Source organism: Bufo bufo, chromosome 3, assembly GCF_905171765.1.
Source record: "Bufo bufo chromosome 3, aBufBuf1.1, whole genome shotgun sequence".
Taxonomy (NCBI): domain Eukaryota; kingdom Metazoa; phylum Chordata; class Amphibia; order Anura; family Bufonidae; genus Bufo; species Bufo bufo.
This window is the reverse complement of record NC_053391.1, coordinates 125,256,556-125,268,672: the sequence shown is the minus strand read 5'-3', so window position 1 is coordinate 125,268,672 and position 12,117 is coordinate 125,256,556. Positions and strand designations below refer to the sequence as shown.

Sequence of the window (12,117 nt, the reverse complement as noted above, 5' to 3'; positions counted from 1 at the left end):
CCGGTCTCAAAGCGGGACAAAACTCTTGCAGGTGGCTGCGCCACCAGTTAGTCTGTAATGTGGGGGCACAATAAATTATCCTGGGGGTTGGGTTGTGAAAACTAGATGGTTTAAAGGGGTTTTCTGAGATTTTAATATGTGATCGGTGGGGGAAAGCTTCTCTCGGCTTTCCCTAGGCCAGTGATGACAGGTTCATTGGTCACATAGCCTTGATGCAGCTCGGTCCCATTCAAGTGAATAGGGCAGAGCTGTGATACCAAACACAGCCACTATACAATGTACGGGGCTATGCTTGGGGAGCAAAGAGAAGGCCACAGTTTGCCGTCGGACCCCCACCGATCAGATACATCAGTATTAAAATTTCCGAAAACTCCTTTAACTGTAAGCTATATATAATATCAATCATTTATATAATCATATATTTAGTAAAAGTTAACCAGAGGAATTCTGTTGTGCCTCTTTTTGGTCTTCAGAAGGTTGTCGGGATCAGTACAGCAGAATTTAGGTGGTCATCCTAATTTTCCAATGACGTTAATGAAATCTTCAGCCCTGCACAAAAAAATACCATATATATCAAGTGGGTTAACTTTAGAATTCATAAGCTCACAACTGGATCATTACATTGATTCATATCTTGTCCAGTATTGACGGCAGTGCCGAGGATAACGGATCTTCATTAATCACTCCACAACCAGGAGGGGCAGGGAATCGGCACATAAAATGAGGTGACACTTTGGATGTGTATTTGTAAATGGTGGAGCTTGTGTTCAAATAAATATTCTGCAAACAAGATGTGCGTTCTTTGTATTTATTATGTTAATTTATGCTGCGTGATATAAGCTATTGTGTACAGTGGTTAGAACTGTGTAATCATAACGCAGTCTTTCATTTTACAAGAAATGTATTTCAGGCAAGGCACCACTCAATACTGTGTCGTATCCCTACTAAATAAGAGATGCAGGCCCATGCAGTAAGAAATGTACCTTACAAGCTTATCTTAATCTTTACACCCCTTCCAGCAAAGGGAAATTATACAGCATGTCATAAGGCTGTATTTCATGGCCCAATGGGCAGACGATTGTCGGGAGGGAAGCGTTCACTCCTGGCAATTGCCTGCTCACTAGCAGAGGAGACTGCCGCTATTACATGCAGCGATCTCCTCCACAGCATGGAGGAGTGATCGCTATGCCATTGCTCGTACCCATGATGTATAGCGGTTTGCTGGCAGCAGATTCTGCCACCTGCAAATGATAAAGTTTTAACATGCCGTCAAAAGACTTGGATTGCCCCATTGGGCAATCGGCGGCAGTATTACACTGCAAGATGATTGTTTATACGAATGCTCGTTGGCGATCATCTGTCGAAAAAAATCGTCTTGCTGCAATGTGCTTATGGACTAGGTTCACAATACTGTTTTTTAGTGGCCCCAATGTTCTAGCGTGTGGGCCCCCCGCCCCCTTCCCAAAACAACAAAAACCTAGCCTATGCTTATGTCTTTCTTTAGGCTGGGACAAGGCTTATCTATGCATATGATGTACAGCAGTGTATATACAGTAGCATGTATGGCAGTGCATGGGTGCTGCTATAAGTCCTTGAAGGGTGCTGTAACAGACTTTTTCTGTTTTAATTTATTTTATTTTGCTCTAAAAGTGGCAGCTCCAGATATTGGCTAAAGGTGTATGGGAACTATGAACTTGTGGGACACTTTTTTTTTTATTTTATTTTTTTGGGGACTGGTGTTTGTTATTTAGGTGACTTTTTGGTCCCTGACATCTATTGTATATAATGAAAAAAAACTTGATTCACACAATTATTTACGTAAAGCTGCCACATAAAAACAGCATACAAATTGGAAAAATGGTTTAAAAATGCTGATAAATTATCATCACTAGTCAACTGAACTGTTGTCACAGCGTTGTGTGACTACAGTTCAGTAGACCTGTCTTGAGACGGGAATTCACAGCATCATAAATGGTTACTATGCTGCAAGTTCACTTCAGAGGAGCAGTCTGGGAAATGCTGCTCCTACAGGTTTCCCAGACTGAATAGGCTTGTGCGAAACTGGCCTAAGGATGATACCACACCATATCTTTTTCCAGGCTAATAGTTTTTTGGGTGGGGTTTTTTAGTCACTTTGGTTTTCCTATGAGAAAGTGTCTAAACCAGGCATCCTCAAACTGCGGCCTTCCAGCTGTTGCAAAACTACAACTCCCAGCATGCCCGAACAGCCTACAGGTGTCTACAGCAGGGCATTGTGGGAGTTGTAGTTTTACAACAGCTGGAGGGCCGCAGTTTGAGGATGCCTGGTAAACACTGCAATATCAAAAATGCAAAGGGAGAAAGAAAAGTAATGAAATGGTCTCAAAATGGCATTTAAAAAAAGTCTTTTTATAGAGCGTTTCATCATTTCCTACTGGCCGACATGTAACATCTGGGTGTGGTGGCTTTTGCTCCAAAAGAAAAATGCTGACACAAGAAAATGGAGTTTTGAGAGTGTGAAACCACCCTAAAGGTAGCCATGAGGTCTAATGGCAAATAGGAAGATTACGTTAAAGATGTATTCACATCTTTATTCACATGTATTTATCATTCGGGAAAAGAGTACTTACAGCACCTCTTTTTTGGTGATTATTTTACCAGAGAAAATAATTTCTGCCACTTGTGACACAATGGGGTCAAAGTTCATGCTTGATACAGCAACCACAATGTCATCTCTGCAAGAAGTAAATAAAATGTTTGCATGAATACTTTACGCTATTCCCGGAAAACGCTTTTAAGGGTAAGTGCACAAATGACTGAAAACCCATAAGAAAAAAAGAATCCGATTTAAAAATTTTTTTTTTTTTTATGCGTTTGCAGCAAAAACCCGCATGTATTACAAAGCCAGCAGATTTGACCCTCTCCATTGAGAAGTGAGAATTCCGCTGTATAATTTTAAATCCACAATACCGCAGCCTTTCTGCTGCATTTTTTTTTTTAGCACAATGTGGATGAGATTTCAGAAACGCCTATCTATTTTGCTGGTACTCAAACGCTGTCGATTTGCTGCACTAATTCCACACCGGCAAATCTGTAGCTATACTGTACATTCACATCAGACCCCCGACACAAGTGATGCCCACGGGCCAGCTCAGCTAGTCAAAGATTCATGCTGCTCCAGTCCTGCATACTGGCTCATGTGTGTCCATCCTTCGGTCCATGGCTAGTTTACTTCTAGACTAGCATAATCACCTATAGTCACTGCAGCCAATGACTGGCTGTAGCAGTGATGTGTCAACAATAACACAGTGCTGCTGAAGCCAGTGGATGGCTGCGGTGGGGCCAGCATGCAGGACTGGAGCAGTGGAAGGGTTGCCACCCGGCCGGTATGTCACCGGCAAGTTGGGTATTTTAGTGGCCCTGCTGGTAATTTTATATATATTTTTTTTCTATCTTTCTAGTATTTTCCTGTTATTAAGGAGCGCTTCCATTGTGGAGCGCTCATTAATACAGCCCTTATTCTAACTGGGGGGCCACTAATGGGGGCATTATTCTTACTGGGGGGACTAATGGGCCCATTACTGTTACTGGGGGCATTAATGTGGACAGTATTAATTATGGGGGGTGCTAATGGGGGCATTGCTATTATTGGGAGCCACAGTATGATAGCAACAACACTCCATGTTAAAACCACACACCCTTTGGGGTATGGATTAACTTGGCTGGTATTTTTTTTGTTGGGAAAGGTGGCAACCCTAAGTGGTGGGGAACAGGCAAGTATAAATCTTTCAATAGCAGAGGCAGGCTGCATTCACTTAAAAAGCGTTTTTCCGGTAACATTGATTTTAAAGTGCCCGCAGCCTGCCCCCTGAAATAGAAGACACATACTTACCTGCTCCATGCGGCCTCCATCTTTTGGACCCTGCACGGTTTGTCCATGCACTGCTGGATGTAATGTCACGTGCACTTCTCCAGCCAATGAACTGGCTTCAGCGGTGAAGTGCTGTTGGGGTTACATCACTGATGAAGCCAGTCATTGACTGGAGAGACGTCTGTCACCTTGTCCATGCACTGCCAGATTCTTAAAAGCCACAGCACGCCAATTATTTGTATGATTTTGCACCTTATGTAGTGATTTTCCCAATAGATATCAATAGAGATGTTATAGGGATTTCAATACGCTTGGCCCCTCACAATGAATATACTTACCTGGCTCCCTGCTCCGCTACTGGTCCCTGCACCGCCGTTGCTTTTCCCCGTGCCGGGGGAAAAGCAGGCAATGGCAGACGGGGACAAGCATCCGTAGCGTTGTGGGTGACTCTCGTACCTGCCTTCCATTGGCTGATGTTTTCATCCGTGTGCAGGGAGCCAGGTAACTATATGCATTGAGAGGGGCCCAGTGTATGGGGATGCATTTGATAGTCTTGGATAACCTCTTTACTGTAAACAGAAAATCTGCACCAAAAACCGCAATAAACAGTGCGGAGTTCTGCACCGCGTGCAGCCACTCTGAAAGTTAGTTATGCCTGGGAAAACCCTTTAAGTTTTCACACCCCTACAAGAAAAAAAAGTTGTATCTTCCTACTTCAAGTAAAAAGCCAAAAACTTCAGTTCTTCAAGTGCTCCTTTGATCACAATCTCAGTGAATCCTTCCCCAAATCCTGCAGAGAAATGTACATTATTAATTGAACAGACTGTGGCGTATCAAGCGAAAATGCAAATTTTTTTGAACAACTCTGCCAAATGTATATTTTAAAGAAAACAAAAACTGTAAGCCAACTAGTGTTGCTGGGATATGCAGTACCTGCATGCGGGGAAAGAAGATTGTTGGAATTTCGCTAACATTCAATAACTTAACGGACTGTGTCACCAGAGAACATAACGATTAAAAGGGTTGTCTAGTCAGAAAAAACACATTTTCATTTACCTTATGACGGTTATGAATATACACTGCTCAAAAAAATAAAGGGAACACTTAAACAACACAATGTAACTCCAAGTCAATCACACTTCTGTGAAAACAAACTGTCCACTTAGGAAGCAACACTGAGTGACAATCAATTTCACATGCTGTTGTGCAAATGGGATAGACAACAGGTGAAAATTCTAGGCAATTAGCAAGACACCCCCAATAAAGGAGTGGTTCTGCAGGTGGTCACCACAGGCCACTTCTCAGTTCCTATGCTTCCTGGCTGATGTTTTGGTCACTTTTGAATGCTGGTGGTGCTTTCACTCTAGTGGTAGCATGAGACGGAGTCTACATCCCACACAAGTGGCTCAGGTAGTGCAGCTTATCCAGGATGGCACATCAATGCGAGCTGTGGCAAGAAGGTTTGCTGTGTCTGTCAGCGTAGTGTCCAGAGCATGGAGGCGCTACCAGGAGACAGGCCAGTACATCAGGAGACGTGGAGGAGGCGATAGGAGGGAAACAACCCAGCAGCAGGACCGCTACCTCCGCCTTTGTGCAAGAAGGAACAGGAGGAGCACTGCCAGAGCCCTGCAAAATGACCTCCAGCAGGCCACAAATGTGCATGTGTCTGCTCAAACGGTCAGAAACAGACTCCATGAGGGTGATATCAGGGCCCGACGTCCACAGGTGGGGGTTGTGCTTACAGCCCAACACCGTGCAGGACGTTTGGCATTTGCCAGAGAACACCAAGATTGGCAAATTCGCCACTGGCGCCCTGTGCTCTTCACAGATGAAAGCAGGTTTACACTGAGCACATGTGACAGAGTCTGGAGATGCCGTGGAGAACGTTCTGCTGCCTGCAACATCCTCCAGCATGACCGGTTTGGCATTGGGTCAGTAATGGTGTGGGGTGGCATTTCTTTGGAGGGCCGCACAGCCCTCCATGTGCTCGCCAGAGGTAGCCTGACTGCCATTAGGTACCGAGATGAGATCCTCAGACCCCTTGTGAGACCATATGCTGGTGCTGTTGGCCCTGGGTTCCTCCTAATGCAAGACAATGCTAGACCTCATGTGGCTGGAGTGTGTCAGCAGTTCCTGCAAGACGAAGGCATTAATGCTATGGACTGGCCCGCCCGTTCCCCAGACCTGAATCCAATTGAGTACATCTGGGACATCATGTCTCGCTCTATCCACCAACGTCACGTTGCACCACAGACTGTCCAGGAGTTGGCAGATGCTTTAGTCCAGGTCTGGGAGGAGATCCCTCAGGAGACCGTCCACCACCTCATCAGGAGCATGCACAGGCGTTGTAGGGAGGTCATACAGGCACGTGGAGGCCACACACACACACTACTGAGCCTCATTTTGACTTGTTTTAAGGACATTACATCAAAGTTGGATCAGCCTGTAGTGTGTTTTTCCACTTTAATTTTGAGTGGGACTCCAAATCCAGGCCTCCATCGGTTGAAAAATTTGATTTCCATTTTTTAATTTTTGTGTGATTTTGTTGTCAGCACATTCAACTATGTAAAGAACAAAGTATTTCAGAAGAATATTTAATTAACTCAGATCTAGGATGTGTTATTTTTGTGTTCCCTTTATTTTTTTGAGCAGTGTAGTAACCTCATAACAACTTTGCAGACACTGCGCAACATTAGATAAATGTTGGCCAAACCTCCCAGAAAATCTGCAGGATTGTTGCAGATTTTGAATTATTTTTTTTTGGTATGTTGCATATTTGTTGTATAAGAATCTCTCCATTCAATTCAATGGCAAACTGATTCTGCAGTAGAAAACCTCACCGAAAAATCTGCGTGGATTTTGTTGCAGATCTTTCAGTGACCTTTTCTACTGCAGAATCAGTTTGCCATAGGATAACATGTTGAAAGTCTTGATGTTGCAGATTTTCCACAAAGTGTGAAGGCACCCTTATTTTCAGGGAGAAAAGCCACTAGTAGTGCTGAGTGAAGCGAGCTTCAGATGGTTCATCCGAAGTCGCTTAGTTCAAAACTTCGGAATAATACTGTATGGAGATCCATCTCCGTACAGTATTAGACCGTATGGGCTCCGATGAGCCGAAGTTAGTTATTAATGAAGTCGTGCGTGATTTTTAAAGTGGAAAACCACTTTAAAACTTGAAACAGAGTTTGGATGGATCAGGACGGAGATGCTGTAATTACACCTGCTTGCCGCTGTGATGTCAATGGAGAGTAGGCAATCAGTGAAAAGTAGGTAATCAGTGAAAAGAGCTGTGACCTATTCTGAGGATAGGCTTTCAATACAGGAAACGGGACAACCCCTTAAACCACTTGCTGCTAGGTGCTCCCCCAGATTACTGATGGTCCCAAGTTGTCCCAGCACAAGAACACACTATGATCTTATCACTGTCTAAGATGGACATGCCCTTTACTAAAAGATTAATGGCATTAAAGAGGTTTTCCGAGATATAACTAGGGAGGAGCGAATCGACTTCGGATGAAACATTAAAAGTTTTTTTTACAGTACAAATTAATTTATGAAGTTGTTGCGTGAAGTCTCGTGAGACTTTGCTAAGCGATAACTTCGGCTAATCGGAGCCAATATATTCTAATACTGTACGTGCTCCTGCGTCATACAGTTAGAATGAAGTTTTATGCAAACATCTGAAGTCGATTCGCTCATCCCTAATTATAACTGATGACCTATCCTCTAGATAGGCCATCAGTACCTAATCGGTGGGGGTCTAATATCCAGGACCCCCGCTGATCAGTGCCACAGCCTTCTCCCAGCTTTTCCTAGGCCATGTGACATCACATTAATCAGTCACAGGGCCTAGGTGCAACTCGGCCCCATGGAAGTGAATGGGGCTGAGCTGTGAAACCAAGCACAGCTGCTGTATATCTCGAAAAAAACCTTTAACAAATAAAAAAAAAAAGATAATCCCAGTATGTGGTTGTAATATAAATACACACCTGCATAACGAATGCTCTTTCCCAACAAAGATGTCCAAAAAAATGGCACAGATGTCACCGGTACTTGCTTGTTCAGCATGTTGAGAGCAGCGATGCGGCCTGTAAAACAAGACAGATCCGCCTTATATCTTATGCAATAGGCTCCATCCAGAATTAGCTTATATTAGTATGTAACTTTAGATGCAATTATTCACGCTGAATGATTTCAGAGCTGACTGTGCAGGTAGGTATCTGCGGCAGATGAAATAATGTAGAGTGCTAACGACTCAAAAACTACACGGTGAATGACAAATTACCTTTGTATTTCACGTAGCAGGCAATGTAGCTGTGCAGCCAACTATCAAAGAGCATCTGCCAGCAGGATCAAACCTCTTAAACTAGGCATGGTGCCTGGTAGGGTTGAGCCTGCTGACTGAAATCATACCTCTGGTTTAAATCTGTTGTGCATTTTTACTATGATGCAAATGAGGGCATCAGTGCATTAAGGGATGGACATCAGCCAACGACAGAAAAGTTTTTAACGAGAGGTATGGAGTTAGTCAGCAGGAGCTGAGGACATGAGTTGCTAGATGGCCGCTAGCACATCCGCAATACCCAGTCCCCATAGCTCGGTGTGCTTTTATTGTGTACATACAGTTGCAAGAAAAAGTATGTGAACCCTTTGGAATGATATGGATTTCTGCACAAATTGGTCATAAAATGTGATCTGATCTTCATCTAAGTCACAACAATAGACAATCACAGTCTGCTTAAACGAGTAACACACAAAGAATTAAATGTTACCATGTTTTTATTGAACACACCATGTAAACATTCACAGTGCAGGTGGAAAAAGTATGTGAACCCCTAGACTAATGACATCTCCAAGAGCTAATTGGAGTGAGGTGTCAGCCAACTGGAGTCCAATCAATGAGATGAGATTGGAGGTGTTGGTTACAGCTGATCTGCCCTATAAAAAACACACACCAGTTCTGGGTTTGCTTTTCACAAGAAGCATTGCCTGATGTGAATGATGCCTTGCACAAAAGAGCTCTCAGAAGACCTACGATTAAGAATTGTTGACTTGCATAAAGCTGGAAAGGGTTATAAAAGCATCTCCAAAAGCCTTGCTGTTCATCAGTCCACGGTAAGACAAATTGTCTATAAATGGAGAAAGTTCAGCACTGCTGCTACTCTCCCTAGGAGGGGCTGTCCTGTAAAGATGACTGCAAGAGCACAACGCAGACTGCTCAATGAGGTGAAGAAGAATCCTAGAGTGTTAGCTAAAGACTTACAAAAGTCTCTGGCATATGCTAACATCCCTGTTAGCGAATCTACAATATGTAAAACCCTAAACAAGAATGGATTTCATGGGAGGATACAACAGAGGAAGCCACTGCTGTCCAAAAAAAAACATTGCTGCATGTTTACAGTTTGCACAAGAGCACCTGGATGTTCCACAGCAGTACTGGCAAAATATTCTGTGGACAGATGAAACCAAAGTTGAGTTGTTTGGAAGAAGCACACAACACTATGTGTGGAGAAAAAGAGGCACAGCACACCAACATCAAAACCTCATCCCAACTATGAAGTATGGTGGTGGGGGCATCATGGTTTGGGGCTGTTTTGCTGCGTCAGGGCCTGGACGGATTGCTAGGAAAAATGAATTCCCAAGTTTATCAAGACATTTTGCAGGAGAACTTAAGGCCATCTGTCCACCAGCTGAAGCTCAACAGAAGATGGGTGTTGCAACAGGACAACGACCCAAAGCATAGAAGTAAATCAACAACAGAATGGCTTAAAACAGAAGAAAATACGCCTTCTGGAGTGGCCCAGTCAGAGTCCTGACCTCAACCTGATTGAGATGCTGTGGCATGACCTCAAGAAAGCGATTCACACCAGACATTTTAAGAATATTGCTGAACTGAAACAGTTCTGTAAAGAGGAATGGTCAAGAATTACTCCTGACCGTTGTGCACGTCTGATCTGCAACTACAGGAAACGTTTGGTTAAAGTTATTGCTGCCAAAAGGAGGTTCAACCAGTTAATAAATCCAAGGGTTCACATACTTTTTCCACCTGCACTGTGAATGTTTACATGGTGTGTTCAATAAAAACATGGTAACATGTAATTCTTTGTGTTATTAGTTTAAGCAGACGGTGATTGTCTATTGTTGTGACTTAGATGAAGATCAGATCACATTTTATGACCAATTTGTGCAGAAATCCATATCATTCCAAAGGGTTCACATACTTTTTCTTGCAACTGTATGCAAATTAACCTGAGATGAGTCAGAGACAGGACTCATCTCAGGTTAATTTGCATATGTATCAAATCGTTTTTTTTTACACAATAAAAGCACACAGAGCTATGGGGACTGGGTATTGCGGATGTGCTAGCGGCTAGGGATGAGCGAACCCGAACTGTATAGTTCGGGTTCGTACCGAATTTTGGGGTGTCCGTGACACGGACCCGAACATTTTAGTAAAAGTCCGGGTTCGGGTTCGGTGTTCGACGTTTTCTTGGCGCTTTTTGAAAGGCTGCAAAGCAGCCAATCAACAAGCGTCATACTACTTGCCCCACGAGGCCATCACAGCCATGCCTACTATTGGAATGGCTGTGATTGGCCAGTGCAGCATGTGACCCAGCCTCTATTTAAGCTGGAGTCACGTAGCGCCGCACGTCACTCTGCTGTGCTTAGTGTAGGGAGAGGTTGCAGCTGCGACTGTTGTTAGGGCAAGATTAGGCAGTGATTAACTCCTCCAAAACACTTAAGTCAGTGATCGATCTACAGCTGTGCATCATTGAACTGCTGCTATTCAATTGCTCACTGTTTTTAGGCTGCCCAGAGCGTTTTTTAGTCACTTTTTTCTGGGGTGATCGGCGGCCATTTTGTGTCTTGTGGTGCGCCAGCACAAGCTGCCACCAAGTCCATTTAACCTTCAATAGTGTGGTTATTTTTTTTGCTATATCCTTCATCAGGGGCAAGCTGTCACCAAGTCCATTTAACCATCAATAGTGTGGTTATTTTTTTGCTATATCCTACATCAGGGGCAAGCTGAGCCTGTCACCAAGTCCATTTAACCATCAATAGTGTGGTTATTTTTTTGCTATAGCCTACATCAGGGGCAAGCTGAGCCTGTCACCAAGTCCATTTAACCATCAATAGTGTGGTTATTTTTTTTGCTATATCCTACATCAGGGGCAAGCTGTCACCAAGTCCATTTAACCATCAATAGTGTGGTTATTTTTTGGCTATATCCTACATCAGGGGCAAGCTGCCACCAAGTCCATTTAACCATCAATAGTGTGGTTATTTTTTTGCTATATCCTACATCAGGGGCTTGGCTGTGCTTGCTATTTTATTGAGGGGTGAAATACAATTGCCAAAATAGCAGTACCCTAAATCTGGTGTTTCAGCTGTGGCCAGCCAATTGTAATACTGTCTGCTGTCTGGCAAAGGATATATTTTTGTTCTGGGTTGAAATACAATTCCCAACTTAGCAATTTCCTAAATTAGTGGTTTCTGCTGTATCAGGCCTACTTTAAATCTATCCCTAAAAGGGTATATTAGATCCAAGGTGCTGATAGGGTCATTCTCAATAACTTCACACACACGCTACTGTGCATATCCAAGTCTAATTCTGTCCGTAAACATATACCTGTCACCCAGCACCTAAATAATAGGCCTCAAATTTATATTCAGCTAAATCTGTCATTACTGCTGTGCCTGTATTAGTGTAATACGGTACCTAAATAGATAGCCAGATAGTGTTAGGTGTCTGTAAAAAAAAGGCCTGAATTTGAATTCAATACATTGGGCCAAATAATATTTTTCTTATTGTGGTGAACGGTAACAATGAGGAAAACATCTAGTAAGGGACGCGGACGCGGACATGGTCGTGTTAGTGGACCCTCTGGTGCTGGGAGAGGACGTTGCCGTTCTGCCACAGCCACACGTCCTAGTGAACCAACTACCTCAGGTCCCAGTAGCCGCCAGAATTTACAGCGATATTTGGTGGGGCCCAATGCCGTTCTAAGGATGGTAAGGCCTGAGCAGGTACAGGCATTAGTCAATTGGGTGGCCCACAGTGGATCCAGCACGTTCACATTATCTCCCACCCAGTCTTCTGCAGAAAGCGCACAGATGGCGCATGAAAACCAAGCCCATCAGTCTGTCACATCACCCCCATGCATACCAGGGAAACTGTCTGAGCCTCAAGTTATGCAGCAGTCTCTTATGCTGTTTGAAGACTCTGCTGGCAGGGTTTCCCAAGGGCATCCACCTAGCCCTTCCCC

General features: G+C 43.7%; 1 protein-coding gene across 2 annotated transcripts in view; it reads right to left on the bottom strand.

The window, feature by feature from the left end:
* Positions 1-426: 426 nt before the first annotated feature.
* The window catches only part of LOC120994759 (apoptosis-inducing factor 3-like), a 198,809-nt gene continuing 187,118 nt past the window's right edge, over positions 427-12,117 (bottom strand). For both annotated transcript variants that reach the window (XM_040423553.1, XM_040423554.1), the window contains 4 exons: positions 7,840-7,938; positions 4,565-4,640; positions 2,610-2,714; positions 427-549 (listed from right to left, as the gene is read on the bottom strand). In XM_040423553.1, coding sequence (XP_040279487.1) covers positions 510-549; positions 2,610-2,714; positions 4,565-4,640; positions 7,840-7,938 — 320 coding nt within the window. In that variant the 3' untranslated portion in view covers positions 427-509. The remainder of the gene's footprint in view (positions 550-2,609; positions 2,715-4,564; positions 4,641-7,839; positions 7,939-12,117) is intronic.